Here is a 20589-nt window from a genome sequence, read left to right as displayed (position 1 = left end):
TTTCAATAGTGACAAAGTAAGTATCATGCTTTTATCCGACGGTAAGTAGTATTCATTATCCGCCTTTGAAAAGGTATTAGAGTTTTATCTTGACTTTTGATAGTTTATCAATGTTGGCTTCCGGAGAAATAGTTCTCCATGTTTTTGGATCCATATATGGATTTTACCGTTGAAGGTTAATTTTTAATTCGGTATGCAATATTTTAAATTATTTAATTCATGCTTTCACATGATAAGGATAGCCCAAGGAGTATATATGGCTATCACGAGTTTGCTACTAATGGTACAACTCGTTGGGTTTGTTTGATTTATGAGAACCTAATTGGTTCTGGATCATTTATGCCTCAAATTTGTTCCTGAAGAATAATAATGTTAACAGGGATTATAATATTAATTTCGTATCCCTTAATGGCTAAATGATAATTGGCAAGAAATATTTAGTCACCGGAAGTGACAATATTTTTATGTATTGTGTGGCTACAATTGAAGACGTGCTAGAGAAAAATATTCTCTAAATTATATGTATGCCTCGATTTGCTCCTGAAGTAGCAATATCTTAAAAGAAATTCTAAGCTATCACAATTTGATATGCTTAAGGCCTGCACGTTCAGATGATTGTGTTCCATTTTTGAAGAATGAGAACTTTTGATATAAGCTATAAATATAGATCCATTCCCTGAAGTGAATGTGATAATATGTAGTAAAGCCTATAAATATAAACGTGCATTTGATTGTGAAAATATCATGATCCATCTCCTGAAGAGGTAGAATAATTGAGAAGAAATATTCGAATATTATATGCTTTACTCCGAAGTGGTAAAACTTGAAACTTTACTCCCAAGCAAAAAAACTCAAACTTTACTCCCGAAGCGTAAAGAATTACCAAAATATCGAGAAATACACGAAGCAATGTATTCTTGTGTTTGAGCAAAATAACGAGCTATTGATGAGCGTCGTATTTCAAGCACATTTAAATAATCAGGTTTCATTCCCCGAAGTGAATGAACTAATACCACAACCTGTCTCCTGGAGAGATAAGACATAGCAACACGTACCTGTCGTACGCAGAAACATCTTAAATAATTTTATCAAAATATCATTCTAAGGAAAAGGGAGCAGAGTAGAATGGTTCTGCTATAACCACATTAATACATTATGGTTAGTTGTTATTAATTTCCTCGAAGGAAATAACAATTAATGTATTTTCCCCTGAAGGAATTAATAACTATATGGTTGCCTCTTTGATACAAAATGATCAGATGTTAATGATGAATCTCCCTGAAGGAGATGTTTAAAATATTGAAGTTTAGAATTCAATATTTATTTCGTGACACCAGTAGTGTCGAAATTTACTTTCATGGTACCAAAAGTATTTAAGAAATATTTGGTAATAGAAATTAATGATCAAAGGCTCCAGAAGAGCTAATTATTTATTTGCAAGTATCATGACACTAGCAGTGTCCAAATAATATCTGATCATGATAAATAAATTGAAGTCTCTTGAAGATGTTATATATGATAATACCATTCATTGTAGATCGTAATTGGTACGATCGGAACACTGTAGTAGACCTGAAGTTTACTAACAATAAAAATGGTTATCATATTGAGACTACAAATGATCGGAATATTAAATATCTTCAAGTTACTACGGGTAAGAAATACACATGTGAAATTTTACCCGAGCATGATGAGATCACATACCACGATAAACTAGAAGTTTATTGATATATAATTTCATGCAATAGTAAACCGAAGTTTATTAAAAGAAATAGCACTCGTCATAGTAAACTTGAAGTTTACGAGTACAGATAATTTTATCGATTGACAAGACCATTTTGATCGTCCCGATTTAAATCGATGTGCTAATTGAGTATTAAAAACATATTGAAGAACTAGAAGATTCTTCAAGAATTTGTTTGTGTTGCTTGTTCTCATGATAAGTTGATTACACCAGCTAATGTTGGGACTGAATCCCCAAAATTCTGAAAAATATAAAAGGTGAATGTGGGCCCCTTCACCTGTAATGTGATGTCTTAAATAGATGCATCAATGAGACGGTCACATGTATGTTTATTGTCAACTGGCAGTTGCTTGACATTTACGAAGTTGCTCGCTCAAAATGATTGAGTTGGAAGCACAATTTTCGTAATATGTAATCAAGACAATCATCTTGATAACGTCGGTTTATATCTAAGTTGGTTTGGCACTAGATGCCTCCATAATCTGACTAAACCATTGCTTATGAGAACGAGTTTCGTATGTTGGTCTGAGATATGATATATTGCATACAACAACACTTGTATGCTTCAGATCAATAAATTTTGATAAATTCTCCCCTCATATTTGGTTCAGGGTCAGGAACTAGATATTTACATCTTTTAGCATTTGATGTGCGGTATATGATTAATGGATATACCATGATGCACACGGATATGGATTTTCCAAAGAAAATGGGGACATATGTCACTAAAATAAGGGGGAGAGAATAAAGCGACTAAGAAATATGTTGTGAATTATCATCGGTATGATCCTCGGATAATTCAAGTCAAATGTCGGAAGCATTTGCCGACCCAACTATTTCATATTTCATCCGCAAAATGCTTCTAATGTCCCCGAAGGACGAGTCTATAACATGCGTATGGTATGGTAGACCAATCGGTTCCAAATATAATAATCCTTGAAAAAGGAAGGAGCAAATGATCATAATAAGGAGGCAAAGTGCTCTTGAAGAGCTACGACATAACACTTCATAAACCTTATGAGAGGTTCAGGTACCTGAAAATAATGAAGTGATGAGATCTCAGTAAGTTATGTCGAATTGCGAACCGATACAAAATGATATCTTGTCGACAATATCTTTGATACAATATGGCGCGCAATATTGTATAAAATTATGAGGATTCGAGTTCTACGTTTCTTAAAGCATCCGACGTAGAAATAATTACCAAGTAAATGATGCATCTTGGTAAACGTAATGTTTATTGGACAGAAATTCAAACATCGAAAATGTCACATTATTTATACCGATGGATCTTTACATGCACCTATGTGGCTTACTTGATGAAATTTAGATGAAAATTCTCGAAGGATATAAAATGCCCGAAGCATTTGGTTTAAAGTCTCGAAATGTATTCAATCGATTACAAAGATCATTATATGGTTTAAAACAATCGGGGCGCATGTGGTATAATCGCTTAAGTGAGTACTTGATAAATGAAGGATATACAAATGATGCCATTTGTCCATGTGTTTTTATTAAGAAAATAAAATCAGAGTTCGTTATAATTGCTGTTTATGTTGATGACATAAACCTAATCGGGAACCCGTAAGAAAGCTCCAAAAGGCAATTGAATATTTAAAGAAAGAATTTGAGATGAAAGATCGGGGAAAAACAAAACTTTGTCTTGATTTGCGGATTGAACATTTGACATACGGGATCTTATCCATCAATCGCTTATATAGAAAAGGTTTTAAAACGATTTTACATGGACAATGCGCATCCTTTAAGTACTCCAATGGTTGATTCGCTCACTTGAAGTGAGTAAAGATCCGTTCCAACCTCAAGAAGAAAATGAAGAGCTTCTTGGTCCTGAAGTACCATATCTTAGTGCAATTGGTGCACTTATGTATCTTGCTAACGCTACAAGACCTGACATAGCATTCTCTGTTAATTTGCTGGCAAGATATAACTCTTCTCCTACACGAAGACATTGGAACGGAGTTAAGCATATATTGCGATATCTGAAGGGAACTAGCGATACGGGTCTCGTTTTATACTAACAAAGGTAGTACGAGATCTTGTTGGTTATGCGCAGATGCGTGTTATTTATCCGATCCACATAAAGCTCGATCTCAAACAGCTATCTCGTTTACATGCGGAGGTCTTGCGCTATATCCACGGTGATCCACAGAGCAGTCCATTGTTGCTACTTCTTCTAATCATGCTGAGATAATAGTTATTCATGAAGCAAGTAGAGAATGTGTGTGGTTGAGATCAGTGATACATTTCATCAGAGAAAGATGTGGCTTGAAGTGTGATACAAAAATACCCACAGTATTATATGAAGATAATGCCGCATGCATAGCTCAATTAAAGGAGGATTTATAAAAGGAGATAGACCGAAGCACACTTCACCAAAGTTATTTTTCACACATGATCTCCAGAAGAATGGTGATATTGATGTGCAACAAATCCGTTCAAGTGACAATCCTGCAGATTTGTTCACCAAATCTTTGCCAACTTCAACTTCGAGAAGATGATATTCAAGATTGGAATGCGAAGACTCCGACATCCGAATCTTAGTCTTCGTCGGGGAGTGAAATACGCGTTGTACTTTTTTCCTTAACCAAGTTTTGTCCCATTGGGTTTTCTTGGTAAGGTTTTTAATGAAGGCAACTCTCAAAGCGTATTACTAGATATGTGTACTCTTTTTCCTTCATCGAGGCTTTTTCCCACGTGGTTTTCTCAATAAGGTTTTTAACGATGCACATCATCTATGGACATCCAAGGGGGAGTGTTATGAAATATATTATGGATGTCCAATACACAAATATAATACTTCTCCTCCACCATCTTAATGGTTCCTCCATTTTCCTCCACCATCTTAATGGCTCATCCACCATCTTAATGGTTCCTCCATTTTCTCATATATTGAATGCATATGTATCACTATAAATAGAGGCATAAGTTTTCATATGAAAGACACTTGTAATACATCTTGGAAGAATAGTAAAAATCTCTCCTCTTTTGTCATTCTATTTCTATGGTTTTCATCCATTAATATTGTGACTCTTTTAGCTTTATTTTATAACATCTTCTCGTTTTTCCTATTAGTTGGTGAAGAGGGGGGAGGGAGGAAGAGGATTAGAAAAGATATTACATCTTGACAAATCTTGCCAACAGGAATCATACAACATGAAACTTTATCCATTCTGGCTAATAGAATACTGATGCCTTGATGTTTGTTGCAAACCTATACAACAAATTGGAATAAGCACAGAGATAACAATAGTTAAACCTTCTTAATCTCACAGAACCTCTAACAGATTTCCAGAATGATAAACTTACCACCTCTGTCAGAACTATGATAAAATTAATCAAGCCAACTTAGTGAAAATTGCATTGTTGTAATAAAGGATGACCATAATCAACATATTTGTCCCAGAGCGGCTTGTACTTCTCAATACCAATCTTCAACCAGGGTTTTGAGTTACCATTAAAGTGCAGCACAGCTCCCTTTTCTATCAATTTGGGATCGACATTCGTGTAACCAAAACCTAAGACATGCCATGAAGGATTCAAAGCCTCTGTCAATCCATAGAAGGTCAGCAGTCCAGGTGGTAAAGTGCCAAGCTTCCACAAAGTGCGGTCCACGTTCTTTTCTTGCCAGTAATGATATATTCCAGTAACATTCCTTTTTCGCCACTCAACCAAATCGAAAACATTCATCCCGAAGGCCCACCCACATGCATCAGGATCAAAATGTTGACGTATAAGTGGGTGAGAATAATTTAGGTACTTGTGATATCTGTGGAATGTCTCCATACAAGTCTCTACTGCACCATTTACATTGCCATTCAAGTCTGTGGAGAATAGGCCTGAAAGATCCTTCTGCACTACAACATCATCATCAAGAAATACAACCTTCTTAAGTGCAGGAAAAACTTCTGGGATATAGAATCTCAGATGGTTAAGCATCGATAGATATTTAGGGTTTCTGAACTTGATTGGAGTTCGGCTGTTCTCATGGTTGCCAGAAAAGTAGTAGTTCTGGGTGTCAGAATCTTGAAGTTGTTTGAGAACAGGTACATACGAAGCATTTAACCAACTAAAGTCTTCAATCTTTTGTACATCAACAGTCACTCCTCGGAAACTGTTCATGGTGAACCATGCCTTCATTGCAGCATAGTTCACCTCGTCCGTTACGAGGTGGAAGACCACCATATCAGGATTCTTGGAATGCATAGCTGTTGAATTCACCACAACTGAAGTTGCAAGGATGTTGTCTGAGAATACACAGAAATGATACAAACCGGTGTCCACAAGTTTGGCAGCTGCTTGCTTTTCTTCCTTGGGTTTTCTCTGCAAATTGGAACTTCTGAACCATTCAGCTGTTAACCGGACACCAAGGCAGTACAGACTTTTAGGGACTTCTTCAGCAGCTATTTGTCCATATTTTGAACTCTTCTCGCTGAAGGAATTCGTCTGTTCTTCAAGGCTTTGGATTTTAGCTTTCAGTCTCATAAACATGGTTGCACTGTCATAGTGAAGTTGCTGTGCTTGGTAGAGCAGAAGTGCCATATCTCGAATTGCACTTTCTGATTCTCTGTTTGTCAAGGGATTTCTTCTGGAAGCAGCATTAGAAAGAAGCATCTGTGAGTTGCGGATTTGAGCACTTAGTTCCCATGCAAATTGAAGGTTGTTGCTTTCTTTTGCAATTACAAGAATTGCCTTTGCAAGAGAAATCTGATCATTAATTTGCCTTGCCACCGATTCAGGCCTCAGCATTTCTTCAGTGATGTTGAGACCATCCGCAATTCTGTCATGTCTATATGGTCTCTGCAAAGAAACACGAGAGAGTACAGGTTCAGATTTATCCATAAGCTTACAAGAGACTGTCAGACAAAGGGAAAAACAGACTGCAACTTCAAATTGAGAATGCCAACATGAAGGCACCCTTGAAATGAAATCTTTATTGTAACAAGCGTCAGCTAATCAGCTAATGAGTTAATAAATTCTTCCTCCAAACATATGTAGTTTCCTGGGTAGATAAATAAAGAATTGAATGCCCAATTCCTATTGCTTTAATCAAAGGTACCACTATACACAAGTTAACAGCATGGTATGATTCAAATAGGGGGAAACACCGTAGAATGTATTCTCTCATCAGTATTAGAAATTTGGAATCATCACTAAACTCTAAATGTCACTTAACTTTTGATTTCTCATTCATCAATTTCCATAATTCTTTTCCTTTTCAAATGAGCAGACAGATAGATTCTCAGAAACCGCATAAGCCTTAATAGTGTTGTTGCGCTAGCTTGAGGAGCATTTAAGCCCTAAAGCTAGGTGCATTTCGGGCAATTCCCGTTGTCACATGGTGTTTCAATGCAGGAACCGAAGCATTAATATGTGTCTTATTGATCATGGGCTTGTCCTAAATAAAGCGGCACTAAACAATGCATACACCTGGCAAAGTGTCGTATTAATTGCTATATAAATGTCATATTAAATACATACATTAGTCACTAAGTATAGGAATTAGAAATGTATAGGAAAACTAAGCACTAATTTTGAATTAAAAACTTAAAATTGCACTTTTTGTTCTGGAAACAGAATTTTAAATGGTTTTTTTTTGCTTTTTTTTTTTTTGGGTGGGGGGGGGGGGGGTTGATAAGGGCATCATTGACATGACTTCTACTTCATACATTTCAAGTTTTGTAATTTTTCACTCCCATGGTATATAATTGTTGTTTTTGTTATACTTGTTTTTTCTTGTATTTCATACAAAGCTCTCCTTTTTTCCCCTTAATTTGTGTCTTTCTTCACTAAAGCGCTCTTTTAGTTGCCCTTTTTACTTAAAGCTCCATAGGATTTTGGTGTAGTACATTATTCGTATTTAAAAACGCTAAGCATTTGTCGGGAACGTATTTGAGTTTCTAGCATCACCAACAGCTTTTTTTCCTTTTACAGTCAGACTTCAGTTAAGCAGATGCATTATGATGTGGAAACCATGCAGCAAAGAACATTGGGCAACTGAAAAGCACTAAATGGAAATATCAATGGTCGAATGAAATGCTTGTAGGAAAATAAGAGAAAATAAGAAGTACCAAAATTGACTGGAACAGAAAGATTTTCGCGAAAACAGTCGCCACAGAATCAATAAATTCCAAAAAGATTTCCACGTGATGTCAACATACATTTTGCTTTTATTTTTCTCCCGCACTATAAAACTTATCATTGGCAAGCATGAAGTGGCATAATGACCAGAGGGGGCCTATATTGTCCAGTGAGGGTGCCACCGTAGACTTCGAGAAAAAAAAATGGTATATACATGTAATATCTACAGGAAATAGACATATAAAGACAGAGGCACCTGCAAGTGCAAAATATGTTTTGGTGCACTGGTTGAGAGGGCTTTTTGCAAGTCCTTGTGTTTGTAACCAAAGGTTCAAATCTCCCTCAATGCAATTAATTTTACTTCGAGTAGATTTCGACGCTAGTCTCCTATCTCCCCACTTCAGTGTTCTTTTTTCATTTTCTTTTCTTTACATGTGGTCTTCTATTTTATTTTATTTTTGGCTGGTTTTAATGCACCAGCCTTTTCCTTTTATTTTTTTGCCCCCTTAAGCCTTTGTTTTTCTTTTTAATTTTCTTTACCTTTGTTATTTCATTCTTCTATACTACCAACTCTCCTTTTGCCCTAGTATAGAATGAATTTTTTTTTAAGTAGGACGAGTTAGGTAATGATCTATTACTTCGAGTTAGGTCTGATGTATTACTTAGGGTAACAATTGAACCGCACATCTTCACCTAACTAGAATGATAGCTGATGAATTCAGTTGAATCAGTTCATAGTTCTTTGTGATTTTAATTAGTTAATGAGTACTTATTTTCTTTCCGATTTGATTGACTCCAAAATTGTGACGGCTTGCTAAATTCGCCTTTGGATGTTTTAAATTTAGTATTTCTGAAATATAATATAATACATATAGAAATTATGCATAAAAATGAAAATATTATAAAGGCAAATTAATCTAAGAAAAGTCTATCAAAATTGAGCTACGGTTTTTCACCAACTTATCTAGTTGATAGGCACACTTTTTTGTTGATATTTTTCTACTTTTATGCTTTATTCAATAGAATCAAATGGAGAGAAAAAAACTTAATGATCTGAAATAACTTCGGTCTGTTAATCAGTTGGTTTTTTTAAATCAAATACCTATTACCCCAATCCAAAACTAATCTTGAACCGACCAACCGACCGAATAACCCTTATTTTAAAGAACCAGTGACAGATTCTACATTAAATGTAATGGTGCACCTGTGGTCTTTAAATCACGGGTCCGCCTCTGATAATGACGTAAAATGCGAATCTTCTTGTTGTCGTTGTTGTTGTTTTTTTTTTTTTTTTTTGAAAACAGATTTTTGCTTGGGGAAAACCTGAGTTAAGTCCAGTTGAGCTGAACCACCAGGAGTCTTCCTGCCTTCTTTCCATATTTAACGCTCCAGAATAAAGTTGGGGAAAATTTTCAGAACTACCGGACGGAAAATTTGTGGTCTGTATTGTGTAACAACAGAGTGTTTTCTAAGATAGAAACTCTTCGTACCACATTATTATCAACAGAAAACAGAGACCTCTCCATTTTATCTAGACCACCTCTAGAAGCAATATTTCTAATTATTCGATTTATTGTAAGAACTTTTTCTCAGTTAGCTATGTTCTAAACTAGGAACTATTGTTTTATTATTTTACACTAGTTGCCTGTCAAAACTAATATATGTACCATGCAACTTTGCATTCTTTTTCTTTTTTCTTTTTTTTTTTTTGAAACTAGTAACTTTGTATTCCTCAGCATTAAGGGCAGGCTGGCCACCTCCAAAAATTTACACTAACTAAAAATTAATTACGGCACAAGTCTGGGCATTGTTCATTAACTTGGCTAAGGTGAACTGGACTATGCCTGAACACACTGCAAACCTTCTAAGCTGTTGGATAAGAAGGGGAGGGAGCAAGAGTCAGAAGATTTTGTGGAAAACAGTTCCTGCCTGCATCTGGTGGAACATTTGGAAGGAAAGAAATGACAAAATTTTTAAAGGCAGAGAAAGTTCATTGCAGAAGATCCAATGGAAGGTCATTTCTTCATTAAGTTTTTGGTGTAAAGAACAATATGTAGAAGAGGAAGTTCAGCTAGTGGACTTTTTAGGATTACTGTACGTATTTCTCTTTCAGTAGAGTGTAAATTTTTGGAGGTGGCCAGCATACCCTTAATGCTGAGGAATACAAAGTTACCAGTTTCAAAAAAATTAATTACAATAAGCCTATAAAGTCCACTAACTGAACTTCCTCTTCTATACATTGCTCTTTACACCAAAAAGATAAAGAAATGATGACCTTCCACTCTGCTTTCTTAATTATCAAAAATGGGAACTCTGCATTCTTGGTTCCTTTGAGACATTTAATAAGATTATCAAATTACAGAGAGACTACCAGGAAGACAGGTAGCTAGTTTTGATATGCCTTGCATGTTTTTTTCTTTTTATGTCCTTCACCTATTAATCGAACAAAGTATACTAACGTGGACCCCTGTATCATTCTTAAATTCCTCAACTCCAAGCATAACTTATTTGGAATCTATTTTCTTTATACATACTCAGTATTGAGTATTCTGCTAACTTTGTTCAACGTCCACGAGGAATTTTTAGGCTTTTATTAAGAGGCTTCTCAGATCGAGCCACTTTGTACTTTGTCGTTGATGTCACAGCTTGACAAAGGAACTACTCGAACAATAATCAAATTGTACTGCATTGTTTAATGCTAAACTAAAAAAGTGTTGAAGCCACAATTAACTATATACAATCGGATAACTCTTGGTTTCATTTAATTCTTCCGGAAGGCATGGAGAAGTGTACTATGAAATGTTCAGTTTAGGCACTAGCCACCAAGTTTGGACATCTCAATGTTCCCGAAAGCTTAAATTTGGGACGACGGGACTACTATATTCTTCAATGTCTTAGACTAGGATGTTTAATTTTCCTTTTCTATTTGCTACCTTACTCATCTTTGAAGCAGATTTAGTTGAGGCTAAGGGCATCAATTTGACAGACCTTTACGGTACCCTCACGTCTTAAATCCTCTCTTTTTCTTTCTTTCCTTTGACCAAATTTGCTTTATCCATTGGTAGCACAAATGTTCATCTTGATAGCCTATTCCAGAAAGATAAAGATGTCAGTTCTAGGCCTCAAAGTAGCCCAGATATTTTCACGCACTATTTAAATCCCACCATGATTTCTTTTAGCTTTAAAGTTTTTTGCCAAAATCAATACCTAATGCTCATGGTAACCAAAAAACATCAAATTGTTTCACAAACTCAGCTATAGACCCGTCCAGAAATGCTAAGCGTAGTCACAGTCTCTTCTGATTACTCAATGCAAGTGATGAACTTGTGACGTTTGTACAGCAAATGTACTTCTTGACACTTTTTCCTAGCAATAATATCGCTAAGTAATAGGAAAAAGAAGTTGACTAGGATTATCCGCTAGTAGTTTGTTGTCAGGCACTAAAATACCAGTAGTAAAGGACCAGGGAAGGTGGGGGCATTACCAAAGAGGTTCTAGGTTTGATACGTATCCTCAAAGAATTAGGTATTCTTCGACAAGAAACAATTACTTCAAATTCAGTTGGAATTTATCTTGGAGGAAAGAAAAGCTTCATAGTACTTTAAACTTATTAACAGATAATAATAACTCAACCAGGCATAAACTGCTTTTGGATATAGAGATAATTTCATTTTTCATAGAAAGTTCCACAAATTTACAGCTTTTCCTTTTTGTTTCAATAGATCAGTATGCCGCCTTAGTTTCTATATAGCCAACTCTCAAGCCTAAATGACCATTATTAAACAAGAAATGCAGTGACAATTACACATAACGACTGTACAATATATTAACTAAATTCCGTGAATTGGTTTTATGCCCACCTAAGAGATAATATTGAAACAAAAAGCTAACATTTGGATAACAAATCAAAATCCATCTAAGTTAGGATGTAAAAGATAATGTTGAGAACTATTGAGAAAGGTGCGACTTAACTTTGGTTGGGTTGCTGTGGTCAGAGGCAGATCCAAAATTTAAGTTTTGAGAGTTCAACATTTTAAGGTTCTTAGCATTGCACATTATATCTTTAAAGTTATGGGTTCATATCACTAGTTGTTGCAATTTTCATGAATTTTTGTGTATAAATTTATGCTCTTTGTTGAAAGTACTAGGTTCAGATGAACCTGGTGTCGGTATGCTACATCCGCCTCTGGCTGTGGTTAGCTTGTAGTTTGGTAACTAATTATTGTTAAATGGATAGGTAGTTTGTTATAAGGAAGTAATGAGTAGTTAACCGAAAATAGTTTGTTAATAGATTCTTGTGAACAGCACACACAAGTGTAAGTATATAAGCCTTGTAAAGTTCATTAATGAAATTTGAGCTCACATTGCACAAACTTCCCTTAGTAAATTTTCACTCATTTTCTCTCTACAATTCTTCTTCATCTCTTCGAATAAGTCAATGGTTCCTGAGATTAGTGAGCTTGGATCTGTGTAAATTTTGACAAGAACTCCAAAATGGAAAACTGAGAGAGCTCTAATTGCATGTTTGGCCAAACTTTTGGGAGGCCAAAAATGCTTAGAAAATAAGTGTTTTTTGGGAGTACCAGAAGTTGTTTCTCATAAGCTAAAAAGACGTAGCTTTTCCCCAAAAGTATTTTATTGAAAAGCACTTTTGAGAAAATACACTTAGAAGCTAAGTTGCACGGACTCTTCACTTTGGATGCCGCATCCGTATCGGATTCTCCAAAAATGCACTACTTTTGGAGAATCAAACATGCACATTTTGATATTTTTGAAAAGTCCGAGCAAAATAGCTTAGAAACGCTTCTTAAAAGATCGGCCAAACACTAATTGCTGCTCAAAAGTGTTTTTCAAATTAATTAGCCAAACACAAACTATTTCTCACCCAAAAAAGTACCTTTTAACAAAAACACTTGTCAACATCAGCTGATTTTAGAAGCTTGGCCAAACAGGCTATTAAACTGATTGCAAAAATCTTTTAGTATGACACTACTGCAAACTGCTAGATCACAAATGTCAATAACCATTTAAGTTCGTCCATATTCAAGCCTATTTAACAAGCACTAATTGAGTAACCCAAAGCAAGCAAAAAAAAAAAAAAAAGGGATTTCTTAGCTTAAAAACAGAAAAGAAGAGCAAATTATAATAGTTGTAAGAATGAATAGTATTTATTATTACCTTAGTATAGGCCAATCTAGAGGATGAATCACGAGTTTCTCTACTAAGCAAAATAATGAGAAGCAATATGGCCAATCCACACACAGTTAACCAAAATACATTGGAGAATCGCCGCCTAACCGGTCGCCGGAAATCAGAGTTCCTCCGTCTCATTTTTCCGGCGACTACTCAAATATAAATAACTTTAGTAACTCTATATTTTACCACAACCAAAAAAAAATATGTGTGGTAAGTTGGAGAATTTGGGTGAAATTGGAGATTTGGGTTTTATTGTGAGTTATCAGTGTGATGGTAATGGAGATTGTTATCAGATCTACAACGGTGCAGAAAGTTGCATGAGAAAACGGAATTGAGTTCTATAATTGTTCTTTTTTTTTTATGTTTTGGTTTACCCAATTTTCTATTGAGGAAAAAGAGAGTAAAAATAACTGTAAGATTTGATGGAGACTTGTATGGTTTTGTCGGTCGAATTTGACAATTTATTTTGATGGACGAGCCATTTTGGTAACAACAATGGCATAAATGAGCAAAATTATTAATGAATGACATAAATGAGTTATTTCCGATTCTTTGATGGCATATTTGAGCCTTTTCCCTTTTTTTTTTTAATCCCAAGGACACTCGCGATCTTTATAAGGTGCGCGCGAGGGGTAAGCTAAAACACATCGATAGCGTGCAAACCACATAGGAGAGATAACCCGCAAATCACATAGGAGAGATAACCCGCACTAATGAGTGCTCATGCGACGAGTTTGATCCAGAAGGCAAATCCCTTATTATCATTGACAGGGATTTTGAAATGTGAGATCAACCAACTGAACCACTCTTGCGGGCATATTAGCCATGGATAGTCTCTTATTTCAATTTTACATTTTTTATTGACAAAAGAACCGCAGCTGCTACCCTTCGAATGCACACGAGATAAATCTTGCTCCAATGTAATAACCAAACTAATTATTGTCATTTGTTTTTTTTATTATTTTGCAAAATCAAATTTCGAACCTTTATTTTTGTAAAAGAGAATTTGTTTTGATAATAATATTAACAGAGATTAAATTTTTATTTAATGTAAACGCTTTAAAAAACATGGTATGAGTTTTGATCACACAATTTCATAAAAATATTAATTTTTGAATTTAATGTTGGATGACAATTCAAAGTAGAATTGAATGAAGACAAATATGAGTGTAAGATTGTCAATGAATAGTGAATAATGGAGTGATAGATATTGAACTGAAGTGTTAAATTATATATATATATTTTTTTTATTATTATTTTTTTTTCAAACAAATTTTATTGCAATTTTTTCCGTGTTTTTATGAAAGTTGGAAAGAAACACCATCTTCCAACTTAACAATAGGTTTTCAAAAATTAGTGTTAAACAAATGCAGGTGTTCATGAAAAAACAAAAAGATATGAACCAAATAAAAATTAAATCAAACCAACCTGAAAAACAACATGTACTTTTATTTGACGATTTTGAAGTAATTTTTTAAAAATTTGTATCGACCAAATCTAAAAAGATCATGCACTTAATACAAAATAATTGCGTGCGACACACCCAATGTCTCATAGGTTTTCATGCTTTCTTTTTTGTCGAGATGCTATTAAATAAATGGGAAAATACATAAAAACCCCCCAACGTATAGCTAAATTAATTATGACGCACGCTGCGAGGCGACACAATTACCACGTCTTAGTTTTTACGTATTTTTGTACCATTTTTTGGTCGCGCAAAAAAAAAAAATTGAAGCTTCGGTTGCACGGTGGAGAGTGTTGCACACTCTCATCACATTGGTGCCACGCTAATAACTGTACGTCAACGCCACTTTGCCTTCTTTTTTTTCATTTGATTTTTCTTTTTAATTATATTTACACTAATTAACCATTAAACCATTAATTTTGTCTTCTTCATCACTAGACTCTTCTTCTTCATAACTAAACCCTTCTTCTTCTTCTTCATTTCAAGAAATCCATCAATCCATTTTCTTCCTCCATTAGCACACACACATTCAACCCATTTTCTTCAACTCATTTTCTTCCTCCATTAACACACACACATTCAACCCATTTTCTTCCTCCATTAACACACACATTCAATTTAATCATCAATCATAAAGAGCTTATTTTCTAGAAACATTCAACCCATTTTCTTCAAGCCATTTTCTTTCTCCATTAAAACTCATTTTCTTCCTCCATTAACACACACACATTCAACCCATTTTCTTCCTCCATTAACACACACATTCATTTGAAGGCAAATCAAACACCAAAATATTTTTAACCATTTTCTTCAACCCATTTTTAATATTTTTTGTACCTCACCATTCTTTAACTTCTTACTGCGGATATTCTTCTTCTGTGCGTATGGCGGCGGCGGCGGTGGTTGAGGAGAAAGAAGAAGAAAGAGAAAAAGGAGAAAGAAGAAGAAAGAGAAAAATAAATTGCATTTAATAATTGAAATGTGGAAGAGAGGCAGAGAAGGTGTCTTCAATGTCTTCTTTCTCAATTTTAAGCATCTGAGTTGCAACATTTCATTTTTTTCAATTCACTTGCCATAATTTTTTTTTTTGCCACGTCAGTCGAAAATGGTACTAAAATACTGAAAAATTAAGACTGGGGGGTAATAGGTCGCCCGCAAAGGTTGGGTGCGTCATAATTAATCTGGCTATACGTTGGGGGGTTTTTATGTATTTTCCCTAAATAAATTAAAGTGTAATTGGGATATGAAGTAATTTACTTCAAAAAAAAAAAAATATAAAATTAAAAGCTTTAAAGGACAAGAATGAGATGAAGATTAGGAAGATTAAGGACCGTCTGGCCATGAGAATTTTTCACTTTTTCCTGGAAAACTTTTTCACTTTATTTAAAAATCAATGTTTGGCCATGAAAATTTCAAATGCAACTTGAAGTTGGATTTGGAATTTGAAAAACACCCAAAAATCTGTTTTCACTTTTTTCACTTTTAGTACGTTCAAACAACTATATATTTTTTGCAAAAACTATAACCAAACACAACTCTAACTTCAAAATTTCAAATAAAGTGAAAAATAATTGGTTTTCATGGCCAAACACCTATTAAAATCTCAACCACGTAGTTTTTTCTACTTCATTTTTTAAAGATGTTGATCTAAATAGTGCACGTTGAGTTTTGAAATTCCGAAAATTTTCGTATTTATAGATTTTTTGTTAGTTTCGACATGCGGCCACACATACATACGTACGCAATGGCAGAGTCAGGATTCATATTAAGGGATGTCAAAAATTATAAATGTATCGCGACCCAAGTTCGAACACACTATCTTAGGGACCTTTTGCAATCCCTTAATCGCTGCGCTGAGCCTTCAGCTTGTGTAAAGGGATGTTGAAACTAGTATAGATATCTATAAAATCAAAATTTCACCTGCCTATATAATGTAATTTTCCGGCGAAGGGGTGTCGCTTGACACCCCTTGGACAAGGGTAGCTCCGCCCCCGGTACGTACGTATGTTGGACATATAATGGTGATGATTTGTTTGTGGAATAGGAATATCATGATTGACTATATGCAATCAAATTAATTAGAATTATATTGCAGAACATTTTGGTATAAATATTATATTAATCAAACAATATATGTTAATTGTTTAAGTAATAAATCCAATGGAGTGTAGAAATATGATTTGAAATAATATTTGTGAATTTTAGAATAATAACTCACATTTATATTGAATGAAGAACAAAACATACCTACTGTCTCATTGAAGGTTCATGTTGTCATCGACTATTGTAGATCTTCGGAAAAGGGTTGGATTTGCCCCTATACTCTCACAAATAAGTTATATTTGCTCTTCCTTATTTTCTTTTGATATATTTGGCCTTATCATCCAATTTTAGGGTCATATTTGTCTCTATACTCTATTTTCGGGCCATATTTACCCTCCGTCAGTTAAATCCCTTTTCCCCACCTTTATTTCCCTACCAGGCGCCTACGTGAAATTTGTAAACATACACACAAACTATGAGAGCGAACCATAGAAAGGGGTTTCGCTATAGGAGAGAATTGGAGAGAAATTCTAGTACGATTTAATTATTCACTCCACTAGATTCCATTTAATCATCTCCAGAATTCTACTGCTTTAGTTTGGGTAGAAGAATTTTTTCAAATATTGTTGCATGCACTCAGAGATCGATACAGTAACGAGCTTAATTAGCTCCATCATTGCTTTTTAGGTCTTCAAATACGACGTTTTACCACGTGATGTTAAAGGCCTCCCCCTTTCTAATACGAAAAAAAGGTTTTCATGATTGGACACCTAAGTTAGGTGCTTTACTTGTCCATGTTCAAGTTAAGAGCCCATTAGCATATTATCTTAATTTGAATGTGAAGCAATTGTTGAATTGAGATTCTGACAGGAAGAAGATGGTGAAATTAATTTCTATATTTCAATTATTAAGGCCGCACAAAGGACAATTCTTTTTGAAATATTACAAATATACTACTCCCATTATCCAAAAATAACAAAATGTTAAAACAAATGAAAATACAAGGAAGTTAATGCTCAATATTGCACTCCAGCTAGACATTTCTTTCATCTTTTCCTTGGAAACTGGTATTTCTATATACAAACAAAAATAAGAGATGGTTGCAACGTGTATGCTTAATGGCATAAAATTCAACCTTAAGGGCAATTTTGTCTTTTCAAAATCTAAGAATAAAATTCACATTTAAGGGAAATTTAATCTTTTCAAAATTCCCCATGAAACGTGCCTTTCAACCTACAATTAAAACGAGTCCGCAACTTTTTTAACCCAAAAAGTGTCAAAAGGCACCAAAATAACCCCCCAAAAAAAAGTGATCGAAGTACCTTTTGCGCACTAATTTAGTGCGCAAAGGCCTATTTTTTTCCACACAATTTTAAAGCTCTCAAATTCACGTTTTTTCATACTTTGACGCAAGATTATTCATGTTTCAAAACTCTGAAATATTAATATTTTATATAGAACTTGATATCTTTTTTTGTGGACAATAATGTCGGCTCATTACATGAAGTTTACCTAGACGTTTTGATCATCATTTTAGGGGTTGTAAAGTGCCTCGAAGTAAGTTTTGTTTGAATCTTGTTATCTTTAGGTTTAAGTCTTTTCTTTTATAAGGTTTTGTTTTAAGTGTTTTATTTTTTAGTCAAGGCATTACTTTTTTTCAAATGTACAAACAAAAATATTATATTCAAAAATAATTCATCCAAATCGAGAGGTTCAAAAAAATTCATTGCAATAACCAAATAATACATCATTATTTACAATAACAAAATATTTAAAACAATACATCAAGTATGGGAGACTCTTCTAGTACGAGACGTACTTGCACCACCACAGCCTCGTAGGCTACACAAACGCTTATCATAGCCAAACTGCTTACACGTCGAACACCTTCGAGAGTATGTCCTCTCCGGAACATCCATTTGATTGGGAATTCGAGTTCGTGCGTTAACCCGAATTTTACGGATATACTCCTTGTTAACAACCATTGAAAATGGCTCGTCTGACCAATAAGCTTGATCACCAAGTGGGTAGAAGCGGCCGGCATATGCTTTAGCGTAACTTTTGATGCTGTATTCCGATGCCACATAACTTGTTACTGTATTTCCTATTGCCTCGAAACACTTGACGTCATGAGAACACGACATGTAGTATGTTTGCTACTTACCACAACTGCACGTTCTCATGCCCTCATAAACGGTATGTATGTTTCCTCCCTTACCATGGTAATAACCCGTTGTGATTTCATACACACGTTCAATCAGGCCATACTCGGTCATCTTGTGCAGCTGACTTTTTTGCCTGTGATGCTCCGTCATTTTGAAAGGTTTTGGCATCCATCTCCCACCCTCTGCTTATATGGCTCTGGCTTGCTTGGTTCTTGTCACAAACCGCTCCACAACTTGCATGAAAGTCATTCTTACCATTGCGAACGGGTAGTCCACGACGCATTTTAGCAAACCATTGAATGACTCCGAGTTGTTTGTTGTGAGCATCCCCCATCTTCTGCCTTCATCAGCGTGTAATGTCCATTTTTCAACTTCGATTTTCTTCAACCAAGTATATGCTTCTGGACTCACTTAAAACTAAAGTCCCCATAAAAAAAATGGCTTGCGAGGATGGAGACGATCAAGGAAGTGAGTCCAGAAGCATATAGTGACTACCCGCTTAGTCCAGAAGAAAAACTTATTTTGGTGCATTTTGACACTTTTTGGGTTAAAAAAGTTGCGGACTCTAATTAAAACAGCCACGTATCATTTTTCTTGTTCTCTTTTTGCTTTCTTTCGGACATTTTTCGTTCTGTCTTTCTACATTCCGATCTGGAAATTTCTTGCATAAACCCACCTTAACTAACGCAATGCAGAGAGCAAGAGCTAAAACAGAAGTTTCTTATTTAGCATTTTAAAAGTAACTGGGTAAAAGCAAATAGTGAAAGAATCTGTATTAGGATGTTCAAGGTGTTAGTTCTTCAGCATATGCAAAAGAAAGATGCATAGCCTATTATCTCAAGGTTTTCAAACTTCTTTCTTTATGTTTAAAAATAGTAGCTACCATTAGTAAATAGTGAGACAGAATAAAAAGCTTACAAAAGCTAATTTTCTGTGCTTTAGAATTTTGAAAGATTGATAAAGAGAACTTTGATTCTTTTGAGCATTACTGATAAATTTAGTGACTGGGAGAAGAAAAATAAGAAGAAAGAACACGATGATTCTTGCAGAACTGAGTGTGTTTAAGCAAAAGAAAGCAAACCTGCATTCCCTTCAAAATATGATGTATATGCTTCAATAGGTAATTTTCTGAATCCTTTGCCCCTATTCAAAGAGTACAATAATGTCCAGTCTATAAATCATATAATGGGACCACAGACAATTTCATTAAACAAAGATTTTTAGATGATAGATTGCAGAAGCTTTGCATTGACAGGTTTAATGCATGGAATAGGAGGAAAAAGAAGTGAAAAGAGGAAGATAAGGTGCAAATTACTGCTGCTGTAGCTGAGAGTTGAGTTGTAAAAATTAAGGTAGAATCGAGAGAAACTATTTTTGAGAAACACACAAAAATCTGAAACTACTCTTCATTTGAAGTGTGGCTAAATAGTAAATTGATGTATACTCTTGAGGTAGCAACAGTAGAAAGATCAATTTACTTGATGATACGTCAGATTCCAATCAAATCAACAAGAAAGTGACGGCAACAACTTTAACAGCTCCCCTTCGTACTCCTTTTTTTTAGCTTTGGTTTTAGCTTTAATAGAGATTGATGTGTTAATATCTTTCATGCGTGGGTGGAAATTGCAACAATAAGGTGCACATCCTCATTTTCATCACTTCCTGCGACATTCTCTGTTTATATTTGTTGTCCAGCACTTTGGGAAGGATCTACTATCTTTCTTCTCTTCTTTGCTTGAGATATAACTACTAACAACTCATCATTACGTCTTAATTGTATAGGTATTTTTTGTCAAAGACTGCTAAGAAGAAGGCTACGACAGCAAGCACCATTGATTCCACTATGCAAATACTATAACCTGTAAACAATTTTCTCC

The 20589-nt window shown here is 34.9% G+C and overlaps 1 protein-coding gene across 1 annotated transcript; it reads right to left on the bottom strand.

Annotated features, from left to right (window-relative positions):
* Positions 1 to 4909: 4909 nt before the first annotated feature.
* Positions 4910 to 13447, bottom strand: LOC132034000 (probable galacturonosyltransferase 10). The gene is made up of 2 exons (XM_059424205.1): positions 13022 to 13447; positions 4910 to 6562 (listed from the first exon to the last, which is right to left on the bottom strand). The coding sequence occupies exons 1-2, from the start codon at positions 13172 to 13174 to the stop codon at positions 5111 to 5113; spliced, it is 1605 nt and encodes a 534-aa protein (XP_059280188.1). The 5' UTR covers positions 13175 to 13447; the 3' UTR covers positions 4910 to 5110.
* Positions 13448 to 20589: the final 7142 nt, after the last annotated feature.

The sequence above is a fragment of the Lycium ferocissimum genome, chromosome 10 (assembly GCF_029784015.1).
Source record: "Lycium ferocissimum isolate CSIRO_LF1 chromosome 10, AGI_CSIRO_Lferr_CH_V1, whole genome shotgun sequence".
Taxonomy (NCBI): domain Eukaryota; kingdom Viridiplantae; phylum Streptophyta; class Magnoliopsida; order Solanales; family Solanaceae; genus Lycium; species Lycium ferocissimum.
This window is presented reverse-complemented; position numbering and strand designations above follow the sequence as displayed.